At 37.3% G+C, this 25,233-nt stretch overlaps 3 protein-coding genes across 3 annotated transcripts in view; 2 read left to right on the top strand and 1 right to left on the bottom strand.

Moving 5' to 3' along the window:
- LOC145988716 (malonyl-CoA decarboxylase, mitochondrial-like) overlaps window positions 1-7,514 on the top strand; it is a 33,887-nt gene extending 26,373 nt beyond the window's left edge. The window contains exons 9-10 of the mRNA XM_083123821.1: window positions 3,653-3,758; window positions 6,069-7,514. Coding sequence (XP_082979947.1) covers window positions 3,653-3,758; window positions 6,069-6,201 — 239 coding nt within the window. The 3' untranslated portion in view covers window positions 6,202-7,514. The remainder of the gene's footprint in view (window positions 1-3,652; window positions 3,759-6,068) is intronic.
- The window catches only part of LOC145988718 (uncharacterized), a 363,608-nt gene that overhangs the window by 196,031 nt on the left and 142,344 nt on the right, over window positions 1-25,233 (top strand). The window lies entirely within an intron of this gene.
- LOC145988719 (metabotropic glutamate receptor 5-like) overlaps window positions 21,431-25,233 on the bottom strand; it is a 229,603-nt gene continuing 225,800 nt past the window's right edge. Inside the window, exon 11 of the mRNA XM_083123827.1 lies at window positions 21,431-25,215. Coding sequence (XP_082979953.1) covers window positions 24,782-25,215 — 434 coding nt within the window. The 3' untranslated portion in view covers window positions 21,431-24,781. The remainder of the gene's footprint in view (window positions 25,216-25,233) is intronic.

Raw genomic sequence — 25,233 nt, 5'->3', positions numbered from 1 at the left:
ACACCCTGAAAAAGCTGAATATCAGCAGCATGTTTGTGCATCGGACCACCAACAGACGAAAAAATCTTCACGATTGAAGAGTCTTACAATCGTCAAAACGACCGTGTTTATGCCTCGACATCTCAGGAAGCTCGTGAAAACAGGCCACGGATCCTCAGAGGACATCATCCCTCCTCAGTGATGGTTTGGTGGGGGCTTTCGTACAATGGCACAACTGACCTCCACTTTTGTGATCATGGTGTTAAAACATCTGCAAAAGTGTACCAAGCAACAGTGTTGGAGCCACTTGTAAAATCGTTGACTCGCACCATGTTCAACAATGAGCCGTGGAGCTTCCAGCAGGACTCAGCACCGGCCCACAAGGCAAAGACCACATTGGAGTCTCTTCAGAGGAATGTGCCTGATTTCATTGCTCTGGCTGATTGGCCCTCCAGCAGCCCCGGCCTCAGCCCATTGGACTACAGGTTGTAGTCTGTTTTGGAGGGCATGGTCTGTAGGAAGAGGCATCCAAACCTTGCGAGTCTCAAGCATTCTCTTGTGAAGGCAGTGGCAGGCTTTCCCCTCGAGACCGTGCGTGCTGCGATGGATGACTGGCCTCAGAGACTTCGGGCCTGTGTGAAGGCCAGAGGTGGCCATTTTGAACAGTGATTGGTGCTCTGTGTTGGCAAGACCTGTACCTTTGTAACATCCAAATATTAATACATTAGCTTGCTCACTGTGCCTGTAGTTGTATCAGAATTTATGATATGACTAGGTAAATATCTGAAGTGCAGAATAAAAAAAAGGAAAATATGCATAGCAGATTAGAATCTGCTAAGAGAGAGTAGGCATGTCAAAAACCTGTGCAGATATTTTCAGTTCAAGAGTTTACTCTTACTCGCTTTCTGTGCAATCTGATATGCCATACTTCTAATTTAGTTTAGTTTAGTTTCAAAGCATGGAAGAATTTGAATAGTCAGTAAGCCTACACAGGGTGGCGACAGACCTGGAAAACCGGGAAAATTCAGGGAATTTGAGGTGTCAAAAAAAAGTCAGGGAAATGTCAGGGAATTTCGTCTTCATTGACTTCGAACACTCTTTTGACAAAAATTGCTATAATTCGGGCACTATGGGAGCAATCTACTTCGGATAACTTTAGTTTTGCAGCTAAAACATCTTAGCATGCAACCGTGTACAATTTAGAACACCAGACCGAGGAAGGGGGCTTGGGGGGGGGGGGGGGGCATACCAGTGAATGCAAGAACCACAACAGATGTATACACCAAACAAACAACAAAATCAATGTTGTACTACTCATGCTTCCGGCATTCTGTCAGTCGTTTTGGAACACTCAAAGCCAGGTTTTGGAGGAGATTAACTGGCAGATTGACCCAAATGTCCCTTATGGCAGCTTCTAGCTTAAGGAGTGTAGATGTGTCCCTGTTCCTTAAACGTCGCTTCATGATAGACCACAGGTTTTCAGTCGGGTTGAGGTCGGGGCTTTGTCCTGGCCAATCATCAAAATAAGGGACACAAGCATCTTTGAGCCATGAAACCACACTTTTGGCTGTGTGAAAAAAAGCCCCATCCTGCTCCACTTTTTTCAAAGGACACTTCCAAAACATCATTTAAGAGCTCAAAATAGGAGTACTGATTCATGGTCTGGTTTTTAGGAAGAATAACTAACTCTCCTACACCACCATAACTAAAGGAACCCCAGACCATAATACTGGGAGGGTGTTTTATAGTTGGATGTGTGTACTGAGGAAGGGTGGGATCATCACCGGGAGAACGGTACACTCGCTTGGAACCACTACCAGTAACAAAGAAAGTGGCTTCATCACTCCACAACACTTCTTTCCAGTCATGAACAGTCCAGGTACTGTATTTCTTACAGAAATCCCGTCTTTTCTTACGATGCTTCTCTGTAAGGTGAGGTTTCGGGCAAGCTCTGTAACTGCGTAGCCCTAAGTCATCATGGATCTTCTCCTGAATTGTCCGGAGGGACACACTATCAAGCAACAAAGGATTTTTTTCTTTCAGTTTCCTAGCTGTTAACAAAGGTTGGTTCCTTAGCTGCCTTTTCATGATGTGCAGTGTTTTTTCAGACACTTTCCTAGGCCGACCAGACTTAGGTTTTGAGCAAGGCATTTTGACCCCACCTTCGTCCTTGAAGCGTTTCACCAAACGTTGCACTGTTCTCAGGTTCACGCCTGTTTGTGTCGCAATTTCTGTGCTTTTTATGCCTGCTCTAAACAAGTCAATCACCTGCTCAGTATCACCAGGCTTCAATATGTTGTAAGGCATCGTTTCACACACAAAATCAACTCAGAACACCAACACAACAGCCCAAAATTCGCAGGAAATACCACACGCACTTGCGCACGTACAACAACGTCTCCCACTCGAAACTGAGCGAGTTGAAACTTGCAGCTACGAACAAAGGAAGATCGCAGGTGGTAGTTTACTGCCCATGAACGACAACTCTTTTCACGGTGTCGTTTAGGAGATAGGTGGTCCTATGTAAAAACGCGAAAATAATTGATGTCAATGCTGTTGGCATCAATACTTTCTGCGCAGACTGTATACTCTTGAAATCCCTCCCCATTCTAAGAATAAACCCAAAGGTTCTTGAATGCTTCCAATCTTGTCCTCTTCTAACACTCTCTGCTATCTGTTCTTTCAACCGACATCTTGGTCTCCCCCTTGGCCTGATTCCCACTCCTTGTGCATGGTAAGCTCTTACTGGTAGTCACAAAAAAATATTCACAAATATCCACACCTTGGTGTACAAACCTATGATTCCATACAATGAAAGGTCCTTGGTTCAAATCCGAGGTAAGACGTGGGTATTTGTGTGAGACCCATTAACATTTAATTAATCATTTGCTCATCGCCTATTGTCCTGATTAACCTACAGGTAGGAAAATGATGTTCAGTTTTCAAGAATCAGTCTCCCTCTACATTTCTGTGTGAAGATAGAGGTGGTAGATAAACTAGTAAAATATATTTTACCTTATGGTTTGGCACAGACAGGAGATGTACTTTGTAATAGCTTCCTTGAATAATTTTTGTTCTAAATATACTTGAGAGGTTTCTTTTGAAGCTTTTTTGTTACTTCATGGATGTCATTCAGGTTGACAATTGGGCGGAGCCGATATCGATGTGTAGTGTCAGTATCAAAAGTATCTGTTGGATTTTTTTTTTTTTTTTTTTTTGCTTATATCCCAATACTTTTCTGGCATTTTGATTTTTTGCTTGATTCTCTTAAATGTCATAAGACACTTTCGCAGAGTCAAAATTTGAAGTCTCCATTTATTTTGCACCGAGTTCTGTGTGAAAAAATTGATTTTGTAATTACATAACAGGTATTTTAATATTCTGATATCATTCTTGAGTATTCTAAAGCAAAACTCTTGGTAAACTGATGCATATAACTTCAGTGCATTACTTACACAGTAATATTAATCAATATTTTGAACAAATTTTAATTGTTGCAATTTTCAAGCACCAGTATCGGTAACAATGGTAATCAGTGGTATCATCATTGGTCCAAAGTAGTATCGGCACAGCAGTAGTTGACAATGCAAACAGTTATTTGTTCTTTACATGTAATTGGTATGGGATATATATAAGAAGTACATATACTGTAATATTTTCCCTTATTTGTTAGCAAACTTCCATTTAAGAAATGGTGCAATGATGTGGCGTTTAAACTGGAATGCAGACACAACTCCAAGAGGTCTTTCCAATTCCTGTGGAATGATGGTCAATTACAGGTGAGTTCTTTCTAAAGTACATATTTATTTTTGCAAGAGTTAAACATAAAATGCATTTAAATTCATGTGTTAAGTTTGTTGAGCCAGACATGAGTGTAATTTCTCCAGTGATTGTGCAAAATTTTAGTCTGGTGTTTACATCAAACAGGTATCTTGAAGATCTACAACTGAAGATTGTGCAGTTGATTATATGTAACAGAGGGAAAGTTTCCTGTAATTGAAATTTGCAATAATTTTTAATTGAATATACCGGGTGTCCGAGAAGTCTTTGTATGAAAACAAAAATTAACTGTATCCGCTATATGCAACATAGACATGAAAAAATGGTACCAAAATGTTCGGAAACTATTCAAGTTTTATTGGCAATAGGAAAGAAATTAATAAATCTCCACGTGAGCACCCTTGGTAGCACGGAGTACATCTAGTCGAAATTCAACTTTTCGCCATGCATTAGCCAACATCAAAGGAGGGATTGATGTGATGACTTGGGTTATCCGTTGTTGCAGAGTTGCAAGATCGGATGCAGGAGTTCTGTACACATTGTCTTTCACATAACTCCATAGAAAAAATCTAAAGGGGTTATGTCTGGTGATCGTTCAGGCCACTCCGTCAGTCCATCTCGACCAATCCATTTTCCAGGAAATGTCTGTTCAAGGTAGGAACGAACCTCCAGACTCCAATGTCGCGGTGCAACGTCTTGTTAAAAGATAACATCTGGGTGGTATTCTAGCAATTGAGGAACAGCAAACAATTGCAACATGTAGATACACTCCAGATGTTACGGTGTTCTCACAGAAAAAGAATGGTTCGATTATTCTGTCATGCAGCAGCGCGCACCAAACGTTCACCTTCGGGTTGCCCATGGTCGACTTCCTCACCTCATGAGGGGGCTCTTTACCCCAGATACGCACGATGTTTGAAACTGTCTCTGCACTGTTTTTTGTGACCTGCTCTCGTGAAACCACAGGACACACTCAGCCTTTTTCTGATTTGTGTACATTTCCGGTTTGCTGGACACTGGCACTGCTACACTACTGCAATGGTACAGAAATCTGAAACAAAAAAAACTTGAATAGTTTCCGAACATCTTGGTACTATTTTTTCATGTCTATGTTGCATATAGCGAATACAGTTAATTTTTGTTTTCATACAAAGACTTCTCGGACACCCGGTACTTAAATTAGGGATTGACCAGTAGCAGTAGGTAGAGTATGAATACTATGGTCAGTCAAAAAATAAGTTGCACTTACCCATAACATTTTGTTAGAAAGAAGAAATGGCTGAGAATACTGCTCACAGTTCCCTTGAAAGCTGGAGGGATTGGATGTTGTCAGTGGTGAAAATGCCACTTCAGTTGGAATGGTATCCAAACTGGAAGTGCACGCAGTGACTCCCTTTCTGTGGGCAAGAAGGTGTACCCTTACTGAGATTCATCGCCAATTGCATTAAGTGTGCGGTGATAAAGCAATCGGCGTACAGATATTGAGGACGACTACCAGCAAGAAGGTTGCCAACTGAAACAACGAGGAACAATGTTAAGCATGTTAATGAACTGATTCATAGTCCAGACCTCGCACCCTGCCATTTTCATGTCTTTGTGTCCATGAAAGAACAACTTGTGAAGCGGCGATATCATTCGGATGAGGCAGTTCAAATTGTCATGCAAGAATGGTTATTGAAAGTTGAACAAAAATTTTTCGAACGAAGTATAGAGAAACTTGTGTTACACACTGACAAATGTTTGATGAGACTTTGGGATGACGTTGATATGTAGCTTTGGTAGTGTACCTTCATGTAAATACAATAACTTTTCTCCATATTTCATACACTATTTCTTTCATACTAATGCAACTAACTTTTTGACTGACCCACTTATTTCTTTGTGTTTGTTCTTTCATCCTCATCTTCACAATTAATGAAAAGACATACTGAAAACATGCACACACAAACAACATGAATATTCAAAATACCAATAAGTAACAAGTGTCATGTTCAATAAATTTATTTTTACATCGTGCAACAAATTATTTGACTGGCAATCTGGTTGGCCCTTTGAATTAGCATTTGGGTGACAGGCACTTTCTTTCAGTCACTAGACTTCAGACAAATCCTTCTATTCTTCCGGTGTTAATTGCTTGGGACATCAATGACAAAAATATTATGTTAAAAAATAAATGTTCTTACTGGTAACAAATTTTGTCCAATTTACCTGTTTAAAAAAGTAAATTCCCTTTTTAATGTGGACAATCCCCATATGTTCACATGTGGCTTAAGTTATGCATTGTCAGAAACATTTTTTTCTTTTTGTAGGTACTTCCTAGACAACTGTGAAGCAAACAGTAAACATTATCTAGAGAACCAACACATACAAGCCTCAGATGAAATATTACATTTAGCCAAACAATCCATGGAAGTAATGAATCAGTTGTCCTCAAAAATGTGACATCTAGCACGTAAAGTAGAAGAAGATGACAAAAATGACTGATAATATTTTGCTACACATCCCAGGAGGCACACTTAATTTTCTTGAATTGTGGATATACTGATGATAGCTGTGATGCCGTAAATTCCTTATACAGTATGGGTATGTATGCGGTCTCTGGTATATACACTGTGATGCTTATCAGTGTTCGGAAGTTACTTTTTAAAAGTAGCTGAGTTACAGTTACTCATTTTAAAAAGTAACTCAGTTACAGTTACTGATACTGGCTGTTGGAAAACAGTAAATGTTTTTTTTCTGCTAAACAAATTGCACATGATGGAACAAATCATTGAAGTCTTCAAGTGCAATTAGAAATGACGAATTGCAATAATGCTAGGATGTTCAAAATTTAGTATGCAACAAAGCCTAGCTTCCTTACTGTAGGAGATTCCACAAAAACACTTTCATATTAGCATCCAGTGAAGGCACATAGTTGCCAATTTAGCTCTTCCCTCAGGGTTGGAATGTTTAAGTTAAAAATAAACACGTGATTTTTTTACGTCCACTGAATGCACAGACGGGCTAAACGAGACTGGACCAACAGTTTAAAGTAGTTGGGTTCAAATCCTGGCTTGGGCATGTGAGTGTCCCATCATCACTCATTCTCATCTTCATGATTAGCCAAAAGTGTCGTAAAGTAGTTGTAAAAATAACTGTTGTTAACATTACTTCTATTGCAACTTTACAGTTACAGCTACTGACTTTTAGAAGTAACTAGTTAGTTAAAATTCCTCAAAAACATGACTGTTACTTGTAATTGCATAACAAGTAGCCAGTTCCTTCCAAACACTGATGCTTATTTATATGCAGTTATGACAGTACATGCACAATTGCGTGTAAAGTATGATTTGTTTTGAATTTGCATAATATGTGTTTTGAATCACATGCATAAGTATGCTAGTACTACAGTACCTTTAGTACAATACAGGAGAGTATTGTGTTTTTTTGCCTGTCATGTTAGAAATATTTACTAGCAGGACTCAAAAGAGGAAGTTTCTAGCTGGTTGTAGGCTTTACATGCTTCGAGCACTAGTGTACAAGCTAAAATGAAAATTTGGACATATGTATAAATTATTGTTACTTGTTTAATAATGAAAATGAATGATAAGGTGAATTATAGATATGGATAAGTGAATTGATTTTTTAAATTGTAATGTGATGTAGGCCAGTGGTTCTCAAACTTTTTTCTCATTGTACCCTTTAGTCCTAACTAAATGTCTAATGTACCCACAACATTGGTTTTCTCTGAATAGTGAGTTTTGGAGAATTTTTTTGGCTGCCTGATTGTTGGAGCATTTTTGATATGTTGGAGGTGAGTACCTGCAATAGAAGAAAATGGCGTTCAAGCTGTATGTGGAAAGGTGTTAAGCAAATAAACATTAAAATCATAAGTTTATTATTTTATTGGGTGTTCCTATGTTTACAATCTTTATGATTAGTTACAAAAATAAAAGTGTGAAACACACGTATGCTAAGAAGTACATAATTTTAATATATTTTATCCAGAGTTATTGAAATGAAAGTAAACAACAAAAATAAGTTTGTAAACAAACTGGCAAGCACAATTTTGGAGATTTTATTGTAAATCCTAAGAGATTCTAGTGAGAAAGATGTGCCTGTGTAGCCCAACGCAGTTACTTGATGTCTGGTTGTGCACTTGAAACTTTCAAACTGAGATTTGGCTCCAAATTATAGATTTCGAACTAGTATGTTATTTCAAAACACATGAAACAAAGATAAGAATATCAGTGACAAAATCAGCCTTATTTTCATGTTAATTGTTAAAGCTATGAAACAGAAATGTTCTCGTGTGGGTATTCTCAACATTTCTCTTCCAAGCTGATAGCGAACCCCCCTTCAAGTCTTTCATGTACCCCTGGGGGTACACGTATCACAGTTTGAGAACCACTGGTGGAGGCAATGTTTATTAGTAAATGTACTGCACTATGCCATGTATCTATTTTACAGGTATTTTATTATGAAAAAAAAATAGCCATCATACTAGTCATCCACGTAGGAAATTTTAGAGGGTCACCCAAATATGGTCTTTGGGTTTCACAATGCACAATTCTCACATCTTATATTTTGCTCTTTCATTATTTGTGCATAATATGTACTTGCAAAGCAAGTATCAGTATGTTTGAGCAGTTCTGTACTGCTCTCTGTTGCACAAAGATATACCATTATTTTTCTTTAGATGTGATTCAGGAAACATTTATATTGCACGAACATGTGACAAAAGTTTTAAAAAAAGATTTTGATAATTTAGTTAATGGCAGAAGAGATGGAAAAGATTTTAATAGTTAAGTTCTTTTCTGTTATCCCCAGTGTTTGTTGCAGTTTTGGCTTGTCATGATTGTATGCTTTGTTAGATGATATTTTGATTAAGTATGCAGAAATACAGCATACTGACAGACATATGTCCATGCTGGGACAGTTGATATATAGTCAAATGCAAAAGTGTGTTTTTACTGGTGAAAGGTTGGTATGCAAATTTATTATATTTGACTTTTTGATTATACAACTAGTGAGCATAATATGAATTAATGTGTGAGTGTTTGTAATCTCAAACAAATAGATCATAGAATGTTAGTTTCTTATGACTATGTACAATCCAATGTTGCTCCTGACTGTATAGTCCACAGAAAATTGATATTGTTATGGAATCATTAGAACACACACCCTAAAACTCAGTACTGACAGACAAACTATCATGATATGATTTATTTTAGCCTCCCTGATGGCGTAGTGGTCGTCACCTTGTAATCAAGGGGCACCAGGTTTGATACCCGGTGAAGGCACATAGTGGTTTGGATCCCACTTTAAACTATAGGTTCAGTCCTGATTAGCCTATGGAAACAGTGGACTTAAACTCTAGATATTATTTGTTTCATTCTGTTAACCACAGGTAAAAATGAATTTTGCCTGCCTCCCCGATGAAATAGTGGTAACGTAATCAAGGGTTCCCAGGTTTGATACCTGGTGGAGGCACATTGCACAGTGGTTCGGATCCCACTTTAAACTGTAGGTCCAGCCCCAGTTAGCCTTTCTGTGCATAAAGTGGACTTAAAACAACAATTCAATCAATCTCCTGACTGTACAGGCAGAAGTCTGGCAAGCATTGGAAAGTAAGCGTTGATTATAAATATTAATTTATAATTAACATAAAACTTTTGCATTTTTACTCAAAAGCTTACGTGGGCATAATTCTTAGCAATTATAAATATTTGTCAATATGTGAGTTTTAAACTCACTTTTGATATCTACCCTTTTAAACTCTCTCTGTGTTATGGGTATGGAAAATTACAACTGGTACAATACCACTTTTTACTTATATTGACACCAATACTCTTCCTGGTGTCTGCTGAACCAGTAGCAATATTTGGGCATTTTTGCAATTTGAAATTTCTGTGTATGATTATCGATGTTTGTTAGGACTGAGTGGTACTACTTTGAACTGATATCGTTGTTGTATCAGCCAGTGTTGGTGAATAAATTTCAACCTTTTTTACCCCATACCAGTACAGATGCTCAGTCCTAATAATACACATTGCAGTTTACAGTTGCAATCTACTGAATTTGATTCTGAAGCATTCTTAAAATTGGTGTTTTGCAGTATATACACATATATGTAGATAGATATGTGATGTGTGTCAAGAAATACTATGCAATGAAAAAACTATTAACTATTGGGTCATTCCACAGAAAGTGAGCCCTAGATGTCCCAACCATAACAGTGCATAAAACACAATTATGTCCACACAGCATGATAAAAAGTTATCTAGCACATCACATAGTACTAACGGTCTGCAATCTGGAATGTGTTTTTACCAATTTCTCTTTTAAGTGGTAACCAACAGAGAAACCTTGAAAGCACTGTTACAGTCAGGACATCTAGGACTCACATTCTGTGGAATGGCTGTATTGTTAAGATGGATAGATAGGTTCGTAAATTATTGTCTGTTTTATTTTTGTATGGATATTTAAGGACATATTACTTAACACTGACACAATGCATATTTTTTACAAATTCTACTCATTTTCATACATGTGAATTTGCAAATCAACATTTGGAACTGTTTAATTGGAAAAGCGTAATCAGTTTCCTTCATATAAGCATACACACAATCACAAACACACCAACTAAAAGTAATTAATATTTTGAGACAAAAATGATAAAGCTCTCTTAACTACCCATGACTTTTATAGCATACATGGATGCACTTTTGTTCTAATAGTTTTTAAGATCACTGTCTATAAGGTTCAGTAGTTCATTATCTAAGTATGTAAGGTTTGGATCTCACTTTAAACTGTAGGTTTAGTCCGAATTAGCCTTTCTGTGCATAAAGTGGGCTTTTAGAAAGCAGTACATACAGGGCATGGGGCATATATATTTGTAGCAGCGGAAGGAGCGTGATTTTAGATTACGTGAACTTACAATAAAGGATGCATGTTGATATGCACAGGGGCAGTTGAAATACTATATTAGCTGCAACTTCATCATCACTGTAATCTCAGCAGTTCAAGTGTAACTAGTACATTCATTCTTCCCATGTGCAAAAAAATTGATATATTTTTTATTTGAGCAGTTGGTAATTTAAGTCGATAAAAAAGTTGAAGCATTCATTATTTCATTTATTCAATTTGCAAAAATTCAGTCACATATATTTGTTTATATCTTAATATGCATATGTTGTAAGTTTGTGTTTACTTCGTTTTTCTTTTATGTAGGCACATTGTTATGTTTTCGTTTACCCTCGAGTCAAAAAAAATATATAATTTGAAAATTCAGTGTTTTGAAAAATATATTTATGTTTTATGTGGACTGAAAATTAAATGTATTTTTTGTGAAAATATAAATTCCAGATACCACTTTAGTAAATAACATTTTTGCTAATCATGGAGTCAAGTGTTTAAGTTTGTAAGTGTTAAAAATTCTGAAACAAATATTGGGTTGGTGCGAATGAAATGTCCGCTTTGACGTCTGGTGGGAAACTCACCTCAACAACACAACATAGGGATTGACTGAGGTCAGAGGTCTAACGTCATAAACTCTGTATATGTCCCTCAAACAATCTGGAGCACCCAGACAGTCAGCAGGCAGTGTGTTGCTGAACAGGGTCATCTGAAAGTGCACCATGGAGAACACACAATTGCGAGTGATTTGTCTTTAAGAATTCAAATTCTGCTCAGCAAGCCACCAAAAATACTAACAGTGTACTTTGACCAGGAATGGTAAATGAACGCACCATTCGCCGCTGGTTTGTCAAATTTCGTTCCGGTGAAACAGCATTGCAAAATGAACCCCGTGGCCATCAACCAACATCATGTTCAGATGAGCTCCTCAGGAACGCCGTGGAAGCGGACCCTCGGAAAAGTGTTCGTGCCATTGCAGACGAGTTAGGCATACACCATACCACTGTCGTTCGGAGGCTCCGTGCGATCGGTAAAGTGAAAAAGTTGGACTCATGGGTACCACATGATTTGACACCGGCCAACAAGACTTGCCGTCTGGAGGTGTGCAGTTCTCTGAGTGTAAGGAATAACCGGGATGGTTTCCTGCATCGGATTGTCACTTCAGATTAAAAATGGATCTGCTATGACAATCATAAACGATCAGGACAATGGTTGGATCGTGATCAACGTCCAGGGTGGTCTCCGAAACCACCTCTCCACCCACGGAAGGTGCTGTTGCTGGTATCGTGTCTATGGTGGGTGTGATCCATCTTGTCTTTCTCAGGAGAGGTGAAACCATCAATGGAGATCGTTACAGTGCTGAACTCCATGAAATGCACCGAAAACTTCTCCGGAAGCATCCAGCAATGGTCCACAGACATGGTGTCCTCATGTTGCACGACAATGCTTGCTCACATGTCGCGCAAAGGATGGAGCAGGCTCTCCATGAGTTGCAATATGAAACCCTTCCTCATCCAGCATATTCTCCCGACCCTCTCCGACTGACTACCATCTCTTCCGGCATCTCGATCACTTTCTGACAGGAAAGACCTTCGCTGTTGATCGGGCGGTGCAACATGCCGTTGAGGAGTTCTTTGCGTCGCAGACTCCAGAGTTCTTTCGCCATGGAATCCAATTGTTGGCTGAGCGATGACAAAAGTGCGTGGCTGCAGACGGTGACTATTTTGATTAACCAGGTATTGTAGTTTTGATTTTTTTGGCCTTTGGCAATGACGCACCTGGGCCGGACATTTCATTCGCACCAACCCAATAAGTACAAAGTTTCCATATGTATAAATGAAAGAAGGATCCACATACTATCAATTTCATCTGATTGTAACATGTTATTGAAGTCAAAGTATTGTGAATATAAATTTAAAAAAATGTGGCGAAGATGTTATTTATGAGATCATAGGAATTTAGTATGTTCTAATTGACAATAGAATGAGGTTTTCACTGATATGGTCAATTTATGCCAAACCAAAAAGTTTCAACCATGGCTATTATGTTGATTGTTAGTTCATTTTTTTTCTTCCACATGCCAGTTATTTAAATCTATTTATGTCAATGTGTCCTGAGTGTGTGTTTTACTGCAAATTAAACTAAAGTCTCTGTACATTACTTAAAAACTAACAGCAGCAACACTACATTTTCAGTGAATTATTCTTGATATAAGCATGCATGCATATTTTAAGTACTTCTTACATTTATTGTAAATGGTGTTATACATCATTGGGTTGTGTTCTCATTTGATGTTATATAAAGTGAAAAAATATAGAAAAAATATTTTCTAAAATCTTGGGGGGGGTATCAATTTTGTAGAATTGGGATGGTATTTGCTTTTTTGAAAATTTTCCAGACCAATAATAGTAAATAATGTGTAGTGCTTGACCTATCTTAGCAGTGACATAGGAACAGACTGACTTGCTGACATGTGAAAATGAATGTATCAATCCAGGTGCATTGAAATCCAGACCTTGATTGTCACAGAAAGCACAAGAAATGTTGTCCAATAACAGATGGCATTTAATTCCATTTGTCCATCTAACGTGGATTGTTTTATTGCAAATATTCAAAGACCTATTTGCCTTACATGTGTAAAGATTTTTTTCCCCACATGAAAGTGCTGAGGTTGAACAAATGGTATATTTGCCCACCACTCACTTCTTACACTATGACAGTCTCTCTTGACTTTGATTTATTCACCAGCTGTACTTCAGTGTTGGTTAGCAATCCTTCTCTTTTTATAGATGGCTTGATTTGTAATAAAACTCCATTGCCTATTGTAATTAACAGGAACATATATTTGGGGCCTCCCCGAAGTCATAGTGATAATGATGTTAGCTGGTAATCTCAGGTTCGATACCTGGTGGAGGCAGATCCCTCTTTGAACTGTAAGTCCAGTCCCGATTAGCCTACCTGTGCATAAAGAAGACTTTCACTTACCATGTATGTAAAAGTCTACATATGATGCAGTTGGGTACAAAAAAATGCATATTTTCAGATGCCAAAGTCTGTCGTGTGTGAACCCTCAACTTCAGTTTTAGTGAATCTAAAAATGAAGTGTCCATGAAAGATTATCATTGTTAGCTTCAATAGTACAGTACAGTACTTCAAAACAAACTCTTTTATATTAACTTGAAGAAGTGGGTTTTGAGTTGGGGTCTGCACTATGCCCATGAGTAAGTCTCTATTAACCTCAATTTTTTTTATTTTTCTGTAGTTTATGGTTATTATAAGCATAAGAAAACATTTTTTTCGTTGTTGTAATAACCGTAAACTACAGGAAAATAATTCTACAATGCAAGCAATGCGCACATACAAGAAAAACTATAACCTCAATTTGTTTAAGTGAAGACATTTTGGTGTTAGTAAACTTCAGATATGGAGAACTAACTATCTGAATCCATAGGGTTCATTATAAGTGGACCGTGCACAAAAATCTATTATTAAGAACTTCAGTACAGTAACAGCAATGCAAACTATGAATATATTTAGGAGATGTGTGTTGGTATTTGCACTCCCATGTCACTGCTAAATTAGATTGTCAATAAGTACCAACTAAGACTCATTTTATTTGTTCCAACAATAATCAAAATCGATGTCTCAACTCTTTTTGAGCTCCATAATTGTAGAAACTTGTCGCATGATTTGAGGTGTGGATGTACATATTTCATTTATTGTTTCTGTAGAATGTTCTTTGGGTTTTCATGCACATTTTTGTGCAAATATATGCCATGTACTTGTAAACTCAGCATAATGAAGGTGTGACTGTATTTTTTATATCAGATTTTTAAATATGCAAAATAGCTGCCCTGCTTTTGCAGATGTGTATTACTTACATGCATAATATAAGTGACATGTAATGAAGAGCATTCAAATATATGTAATTTGTACATAATTGTGCATAAAGTTTATGTAGTCACTCCTGCAGCAGAAATTTCTCTCCTTTGCCAAACTGTCTGTGTTATTAATTATGTTTTGTAGTGAAAGAACCTCAACCTGAACCTCAGTCTTGAAGAATATTGACAACTATTGGTTCTATTATTGACCATGTAATTCAGTTCAGTTGCTGCATTCAGGTATGTATTGTAGAGGGTGGGCCAACATAATTGTATGGTAAATTTAGTGTTTGTTACCTGTAAATACTACTCTACCAAGAGATTGATAATGGACATTCAAGGCCAAGCCCTAAATCACAATTTAGTGTTTTCTCAAGTAATTGGGGATCAGGTTCATGTTAAAATCAGATTTTAACACTAGAACCACGGGCTTTTTTTTATAACTAGAACCGCGACAGCGGTCAAATTGACCGTAATAATTTTTTTTAATTGTTTCAGTACACATCTTTAATTTCACAGAAATAAATACATGACTCCATTCTTGTTTTCACAAACATGAATACAAACAAAAATTATTTCATGCAATAACAATAAATTTACTTATTTGGCATCATCTGCAATGCAATTGGTGCAGTGTTTTTTTTAACAATTTTTACATATTTTCCACATACTGCTTTTCCACACTCCTCTCATGTCTCCTGTTTTGTTTCTGCATTTGGATGTTTGGCACTGTCAACGGTGTCGTTTTCCTGGAGGCTCACAGGAGACAATCTGTAGATTGGGCTGTGGGATTCTGTTGCTTCCTTCTCGGAGTTCTTCAGAAAGTTTCATCAGGAAACCAAAATTTTCGCCAGTTGTACTCTTGTACAAAATATATGCATTGAGAGCAGCTAGGTCCAAAATGTTGTAGAATACGCGATGCTGCTATTACGGAAAATTTACGAGCTATCTGATCGACTACATCTACACCAAACTTTATGCTGTTGTAAAAGCTGACAGTTTCAGGGAGTTTCTTTACATCACCACCAATACACATGTTTGAATGCATGGAACTGAGAATTAGAATGTTTTTGTTTATTTATCCTTGGTACACAGTGAGTGTGCTGTCAGCACTACTCAGAAGAACTGTAGAATACTGTTCTAGACGAGATGATTTTACCTGCTGAGGCACTTCTTTTCTTGAACGTCTTATTGTTCCTACCAAGGTAGTGTTCTTAGCTTTCAAGGTTTCAGCGAGTTTCCTTGACGTAAAGAAATTATCTGTTGTGACATTTCTTCATTTTCCAACAAAGGGTTCCATCAAGTGATGTACAACATATTCTGCAACAGGCTGATCTGCTCGACGATCTTCATCTTTACCCAAATAAGGGAAACCATTTATCAGGTACTTACTGTCGACATCAACTGCAAGCCAGAATTTAATGCCGAACTTATCTGGTTTATTTGCCATGTATTGCACAAATCTACACGAGGAAATAGCTGTTCATTTACAGTGATGTATGCTCCTGGTATGTATTTTCTGCCACAATTTTCAATGAAACAATTCAATATTTTGGACACATGCGCAAACTTGTCACTTTTTATGCGTTTGGACCTTGTTGTTTTATGTTCAAAGTGCAGATATCGCATTATTTCACGAAATCTATCCGTAGCCATGGTTTCACGAAAAAATGATTGTGCCCAGGTACTGTCCCACAAACTGTCTTAATTCAAGACTTTTTCGCACAATGTGTTCCGCGAGTATACAAAATTGCGATAAATGAATCAAGTTCCTGCAATGTAACAGACCAGTCATTTCCTCCAATTTGATGATGAACTACTACTTCAGTGCAGAATTTTATGTGACGAAGCATCCTCTCATTCACAAAAAGATGCCATGCACTTGAAACCTTTCCTTCAAGGATATTTCATTTAGCATTTCTTTACAGGCTAGGCTTTTCTTGTAAAACATTATGTGCTGGACACCTACCAGGAACATTTACATCGGCATCAATTACAGTCCATTCGCTTCCATCTTTAGCACTGTATTTCATTCCAGATAGAAAAGGAGACTCACCTGGAGACACTGTGGTTTTTCTTTTTGCTCCCCGTTGAACTGTAGAAACAGGTGCTGCTTCGTTTTCTCCATCTTCTGATGAATTGTTTGATTCAATGTCTTGTTCTAGTGGAACAAATTCGGGATCCTCTTCACTTTCACCTCCATCGGAATTGTCAGCATCTATGTCCAGAATCGAGTCTAAATACTTTGATATATCTTCAGCTGATAGTCCACGTTCAGCCATTTTTAGAGCACAATAATCACTCACGTGTGCGAGAAACAAATATCAAGAACAGACAACAAACAAAGACAGTGCTTGCAATGTTTTGCAACTCCCTATTCGGCTCAAACAAAGAGATTGAACATTCACCTGTAAGCTGCTGCCACCTAGTGATAAATCTAACAAATGACATACCAGGTGGCAGTAGCTTGAAGGCGAATTTTGTAAAACATCTCCCGAAAGGAGGTTTGCATTTGTGTGTTTACCTTTGCATAAAAAATGAAGGGTAATGCACAGTGGTCATTTTGACCACTCCCACGGTTGGAGGTATTTTGATGAATAACTACATAATAAATTTATTTTTTAAAATTTTTAAATCAAGAATATATTCTCAACATAAAAAGAACAAAAGTCAAGGAATTTCAGATGATTCGAAGAAATATTAACGTCTTAACAGCAATTTGACATTCAACAGTGGTCAAAATGACCACTTTCACGATTCTAGTGTTAAAAAACTATTTTGGTCTGAAAAATGGCAATTTTTGCATTTTTCAAAGCCTGCCAGGTGTTAATTCTGCCCAGTTGACACTGATTTCCCTCCTTGTTGAGCCCCTTCTTCACTTGGAAGTTTGTTATGAATATCTACTTGCGTTCTAATACATACGTATTAATATATGTAGGTTGATTAAAGTATTCCTGACAATACTAAATAATAATAATCCATGGCTCTACAGCCCATAAGGGCCTTGGCCTATTTCCCGACTCTCACAATACCTAGAGATGTGCAGATCTTCAACCAGTAATTGGCTGATGTGGGGTCAGCACCTCGAACCCTCAGCCGTTATAGGAGATTTCCATGACCAGGTTACGCTACTCACTCGTAACTCCCCAATTGCCTCATGATGGTGGGTTGCCACCAGTCCTATACACAGGCTGAAAACCCAGAGACTGAACCCAGGCCATCCCGTAGTCTGAGTCCAAAGCACAGCACCTTAGACCACACAGCCAAGGAGGGGAACACACTGGTAATACTGTAATGTCACCTTATAATCCAGGGGCCCAGGTTCAATCCTGGTGGAGGCACACGGTGGTCTGAATCTCACTTTAATCTGTGGCTCCTGTTCCAATTAGCCCATATGAATATAAAATAGGCTTAAACACCAAGGTAAATTAAAATACCGGAACCAAGAATATTGAAATATTTTATTTAACATATTTTACAGTCTTTGGTATGCAATTATACATTAAAACTAGTGAACAAAAATATAATTTGACTAGTTTAGTTAACTTTTACATCTTGAAGTAATAACAAGAACAGAGGAGATTATTTATTTACCTATTGAATAAGCTAGGAAGAGAAAAATAATGCTATATTCTATTTAGGGAAAATATTAAGTATGTCTTGTCTACATATAGAGAATTTTAAAATAAAGCTTCACTTCAGGTCATATGTTTCCCCTTCCAATCTCCCTGAGACATCCAGGTAGAAAAATGATTGTTCTTTCTACTAGTTAGTAATATAAATAACATAACTTGTAAGTTTATTTGTAGTCTCATTTGTTAATCAATTTTTTTAGTTTTGAAAAGTCCCAGGAGAGTAATTGTCAATAATAAAAAGCAAATTTTATATAACACTGAATTATAAATACATTGCATATTATACACACAGGTACAGTTACACATATCAATGTTGGTCATGATTTCATATTTAAAAACTAAATTCAAGCAATTATTCTTTGTTTCACATTGTATGTTTTTGTGCTCACATTTCTACCATACACATTACAAATGAATTTCAGAGATAATGGGTCCAGTAATTTCATAATGTGCAATAGAACTAATAGTTCTAACAATTGGTGCTTTGTTTTTCATATTTTCCTCTGTCTAATGCTCTTTTTTTTTTTTTTGTCTGTTTAGTCAAATAACACTTGCCTTGCCTTCTTTGCTGTGAAGTCTCTGTCATGATATTCTGTACATTTGAATACAAATTCAATTTAAACATCAGCCTTTTTTGTTATCCCCTTTTGGGGTGCTAATTTGAATTTAAAAATTTTGTTATACTGATGGAAAATTCTGAAGTTAAAACTTGTCTTAATTCTTTTATATCCCTTGTGAAGCGTAGGGCATCAACAAATACTGCCATTTAGTCCTGCTACAAGCCATTGCCATTCTCTTTGCTTCATTCCAACTTTTTTCATCTTCCAGTGCTTCGACATGAACAGATCTTCCTCACATCCCTCTTTCCCCTCCAGGATCAGTGGCATAGCAGCTGTCTCTGCAATGGGAGGGGAGGGGGTGAATGTCCCAAGGTGTAGGGACCCAGCAATATTCTCTCTGTAGTCCTGGAATTTTAATGATCTCAGAAATTCAACATATAGTGGCTTAAATGAAAAGAAAATTCTATTTTTGAAAGAGATTTGGATCAAAAATGACATAATTTAAACTGATTTTTTTTTATGCAAGCACAGAATAGAATAATGAAAGAGGTAATAATAGAATTGTATCTTTTGACTGTCGGTGGACTTAGAATTATATCAACAATCATAATTTAGCTGTATTATATGCATCAAAGGGCACCACATATGACTTCATGACTTGGTGTTTAATATACTGCTGGACAAAAAAAACCGGACACTTGCATTTTTTGTGATAACGCAATGGGTCGATAAAAGCTCTGGTACAAGGGCTAACTAAATGTTGCAGAAACTGAATTAAGTACGAATGCATAAACAAAGTCCGAGCCTATGAATGGTGCATATGGTACTACATGATCTGCCGAACATTCTGTAATATACCTGCTAGCTGTTATTGCAATTCAGATGTCAAATATTAAAGTGTCCGGTTTTCATTGTCCAGCAGTATATTATTATTTAATATGTTTGACAGGAAGTAGAGTGTGTTCCCAGTAACTATGGATGGGCTGATATGAAATTTTGGTCGATACCGATAACCGATATTTTACTGATCTGATATAAAATTAGAAATGATCCATGAAGAACCCAGATCAATCATTCACCTCCTTAATAAATGTGTGTTTCAAGGTGACTGTAGTGCAAAAGAAGTTGAATATTTAGACATTCCTTTGACCTAAGAGCCAGTACACCCTGCATTCTTCATCCCTCTTCTGCCACACATGGTACCATATATGATTTAAATATCGCAGTTATTTTGGGGATTTTGTGACGTTCATTTTTTTTCCCATATTGAAGATTTGTAGACATTAATCAGTCAAACCAGTTCTTCCTTTGCAGTGTGTTATGAGTATGGTATATTTTCCAAAAGTCCTTGTCTCATGAAAATACTAAGAAATGTGTGTTGAATGGTATAGCCAAAAGAAATGGCATCATTAAAATTATGATTATAATAATATCGAGTCCACTAACATTAACAGTAAACTGTGTGTCCACGTGACAACAATGTTTTGATAGTCAAGTCCTTTCAATTGGATTTTCATTGAGTGGTGCGAGAGCAATGAAGCAATTTCAATTGACCTTGTGATGTTAATTCAATATGAACAATGTAAAACTTCAGTTCAACCCCTAGAACTGAAATGGTAAGTTTGCTTTATTATATTAGTATTTGTAGGCAAATGTGGTGGGTGACTTTCCATTGAATTTTGGACTTTTGCAGCCAAGGGGTGGTTTTTGGTGTTGAAGTTCCACCCACCTCGAAGTCCCAAAAGAGGAACATGTAAACAATTTCCCAAAACAGTATATTTTTAAATGTCTGCACATAAAGAACAAAATATGAAAGATAATAGACTAAATATTTGCCCCCTTCCTCCAAGAATGATTCCTGGTTGCATCATTGTGTTAAATAATTCCTATTTCCTCTTCCAATTATTTTTCAGAGATTCATATCATCCTGACTTAGTTTCCAGAATCTACTTCCCTCGTATAAGTCAGTAACAAAAAATAAATAAGGAGGTAAGCAATGTATTTTGGGTAAAAGTTAAATTATTTTCCGTTGTAACAGTGGGGGAAGCACTAACTATTGTACATAAGACATACATCATCAATACATATATTCACATTATGCTAGTCTCCATGATGTCTTTCACTAAGAGATCCCCAAAATTTACTTGGAAAGAGAGGGGAGGGACACAGAAAACTGCACTATGCCACTGTCCAGGTTCTAATCTAATATATATATATATATATATATATCTGTCTCTCTCTCTCACTCACTCAATAACCTAATTTCCTTTCCTCAATGTACTGTATATCCTATGATTCTATCTGTATCGACACCTCAGTGTCTCTGCTGTCAGGAATTCTTAGTTTTCAATCACCTTTGGCCAGAATATGTTCAAATATATTCTCAAAATCGAGAATTTGTGTCGACACTCCATCATAACATTTCACTCCTTTCACAAAGCTTTATTGCTGACCAAGCCAAATGCTTTTCCAAAGACAATAAAAGCTTTATAGAGAGGAGATGACCATTCGATACGAGTATATTGCTCCAATATTATTCCTAATATTAGGCACATCCAGAAAGTAAGTTTCCCACTCGCCCACAGGTAGCAGGCCATGCGTATTCAAACTGGTTTTGCGGATTCGTGAGAGGCATATGCCCTGGCTATTGAATGTTCTAGAAGACGCCTCCCGAAAGTCCTCGGTAGCATCATGGCAGCGATGAAACATGGCGGTTCTTATTCCATCTCCTGCCACGTGCGAGGTTCGTTCGGTGATCAAGTTCTTGAATGCACAAAACGTACAGCCGATCGAAATTCATCGTCAGCTGTGCCAGGTGAATGGGCCAGATGTCATGAGCAAGCAGATGGTGCGTTGTTGGTGCAGGACATTTACTGAAGGCCAGCAAAATGTGCATGACGACGAGTGCAGTGGATGGCCATCGGCCGTTATGGAAAAGCTTGTGGAGCAGGTGCAGCAGCGCATATCGGAGGATCGTCGCGTCACGGTCACGGAACTCTGCAGCCATTTCCCGTAGATTTCTCTGGCATTGTTGCACGACATTGTTACCAAATGCCTCTTGTTCCGGAAATTGTGTGCCCAGTGGGTGCCGAAACAACTGACACAAAAAAAAATGCATGGGCACGGTGCTGACATTTCTGCAGTATTACCATGATGAGGACAATTTTCTCAACCGGATCATCACAGGGAATGAAACATGGTTGCATACAGCAACCCAGAAAGCAAGCAGCAGTCCCTGCATAGGCGTCACAGTGGATCTCCATGCAGGACAAAGTTCGAACATACTGTGTCGGTGCGAAAAGTGATGTGCATAGTGTTCTGAGACAGACAAGGTATTCTGCTCATCGGGTTTCTGCCCAGATGTGAGACTGTGAACCCTAACCATTACTGTGAAACACTGGGGACATTGCGATGAGCCATTCAGAATAAGCGACGTGGTAAGCTGAGTGCCGGTGTGATCTTGCTGCACGACAATGTGAAGCTGCATATGGCTAGGCACACTGCAGCCCTTCTGGACAGGTTCAGTTGGTAGGTGTTCGATCATCCATCGTACAGCCCGGATCTCGCTCCCAGTGATTGCCACCTGTTCTTGCACCTGAAAAAGTTCCGTCTGGTCAACATTTTCACAGCGACAAAGAGGTTCAGACACCTGTCACACAGTGGTTCAGTGCCCAGGCGACGGACTTCTACTACGCAGGTATACAGAAGTTGGTCCCATGCTATAACAAGTGCCTGAATTCCGGCGGAAATTATGTTGACAAGTAACTGGACATGTGCTGTATCTGTGGCAATAAATCATTGAATGAAATAATGTTTCCTTTTTGTGCACGACCCCAGGGAAACTTACTTTCTGGATGTGCCTAATAATTATCTTACAGTTGTTATATAAATATAGTCTTTTTTTTTCAATATTCTGCTCCTGTGACAAAAGACCTCATGAATGGAAGGCATTGGGCAAGTGCTCCTACACCTCCCCTTTAGGGCTCACTACTCTTTTGGTAGATTGATTCCTAAAATATTGTATAAAATTTATATTTACAAAAGACCCATTTGTACACTTCCAAAAGACAGCATGTTTTGACAGCGTTACATTCGAATGCTGAAAATATGTTTATACACTACTATATATTGAAGTTCCACATAAGAGAATATTCATTTTATGATTGTCCATAACATGATAAAAATAGTTTGTTTTCCATGGTGTTATAGAAGTAAAATATAAATGATGCACACATGAATTAGTTGTTACAATAATGGAAATAGCTTTCTTTATGGCAACCACCAGAGAAAAGATATTAATGTACAACTATTTGCACAGTAAAAACAGAAGAATGGTTTATTGCATTAACTTCTAATTTTTCTCTGCAAGACTTTCTTGCAGCACATATTTGAATGCCTTTAGATTTATTTCCTAAAGCAATTAGCAAATTACATGAAAGTATTGATGAACAATAAATTTGATTGTAGAGGAAGTAAAAAATGTGTGCCATCTCACTAACTATGCAAGCCTATTATGGTCCCATGAGTAGAAAGAAGAACATGATCAATTTCATTCAAGTATCTATATTTATAAAAATCAAAGAGAGCACATTCAAGCTGAAATTTGTTCAATGTCAAATTTTTAACTATGTAACTACTACTATTGAAGATCAGCCTACAGGTTGCTAATATAATTTGAAAGCGAAGAAGCTCCTAATGCTTTACGTTTGGTCAGTTTCTAATCAGATTCTGTCTAGTTTTGCTTTATTTCAGAAAATGACATTTGTTTCCTGTATAACTATACAGTCTACATTAATTTGTAAATGAAAACCATAAATATTTAAGTACTAAGGTACTGTTTCGTGCATAATACAAAATATTGTTTTTTCACATTCATCATTTTGCAAACTTTGAAAGTTCTTTTGTGTATTTTGTGCATAGCCAAAATTTCATATTCTTTAAGAAAGAATAACATGTTTTAAGTTAAATGAGCAGCTTTCTATGTGTTATTTATGAACTTCATTCATAAAGAAAAAACTTTGATGTAACTTCAGCAAACTATTTGTAAAGTGATTGATTCACAGTGCAAAATGAAAATGTACGTATGGCCTATGGCTGTCAATTCTGCAATTTTATGAATAGAGGTATAAAGACGTAAATTTTAGGGCTGAGCTGATGTATCGATATTGGCTGATATTTTTCACTATTTCCCCTAATACTTATTGTACAGTGTTTATTGTTGCCAATGTATGTAAAAATGATGCATTCCAAACATTGTTGCTTGTATACATGAACAAGAATGCCATTTTTGACTTCTTTAAAGCTAAATATATTTTAATCAGCCATTCACCCTTGAAATTGGGATTAGACACATCACAGCAAAACATTATCAGCAAAGGGAATGACATGTGCAAGGAGAGAAAATGGAAGAACTAGAACTAGTTCCTTTTTGGAGGAACTTGAACTGGAACAATTCCTTTTTTGAAAAGAGGAAGTTGAACTAGAACACCTTTTCTTAATTGAACTTTCAGTCTCTCGGTACCATTATGGCTACTATCAAGTAATTACTCGAATTTGAACTAATTCTAATATGATTCATAAATGGTAGAATGAAGATTCTTGTGCTAGATGTGAATTAGATAAACATCTTGGTGTTTGTGTGTAAAAAATCCAACAATAATGATTGCATGTCATTGTCAATCTTTGTTCACAAAGTACTTCACATAGGATTGTTTACCTTAACTTCATCTCTAGTGTGTTTTAGCTACATCAGCACACTACTATATTGGTTTCGTTAAGCAATAATAAAGTTTAATTTAAGAATCAAATGCAGGATCACATGAGTTCATCCCTCTCACACAACAGTTTAAAAGGTCTTAAAATAAGCTTACCTTCTTTTTTGAATTAAACTTTTTTGAAGATCATTTGATATCACCCATTTCTGCTTGCATTGTCATGTTGTCTTCTGATATGTTCATTACTTCTACTGTGATTCCAATTACTTACATTACGTCAGCATAACTATCGTATCTGTTAAGAATACAAAACTGAAGGTTAAAATCCCGTATCTTCATATGGGACTGGGAGAATATGAATCACTTAAATCACTTTCGTCAGGAGGTGGAGTTTTTGTATTCGAATCAGACCATGGTGAGTCGCACACTGACGAAGCTCTTTCGGTTTCTTGTGCGCTTTGCAATGGATTTGTGAAGACCATATTGTTGGCTCCAAATAACAGTGCATGGTTTTGCGTTATTTGCAGGGGATCTAGGCTGCCAAGACTAATCGTGATTTGCTTGAACTGACCACTGTCTTCGTCACTTTGGTCACTGGCACTCTCTTCTATGATGTGTGCAGCCTGCTGCAATAGAGCTCGTGGACTGAGTTCCAGCCACCGTCCAGAATTTTGCATGTGCCTTTCCAATTTTGGCAGTAAGTATTGAAGTAATTCATCGCCAGTTTGGCACGATAATGTTCTTTGTTCCACATGTTTTTCACCTGTTCCTGGAAAAAGGAAAGTGG

Source organism: Lepisma saccharinum, chromosome 6, assembly GCF_977018435.1.
Source record: "Lepisma saccharinum chromosome 6, izLepSacc3.1, whole genome shotgun sequence".
In the NCBI taxonomy this organism is placed as follows: Eukaryota; Metazoa; Arthropoda; class Insecta; order Zygentoma; family Lepismatidae; genus Lepisma; species Lepisma saccharinum.
This window is presented reverse-complemented; position numbering and strand designations above follow the sequence as displayed.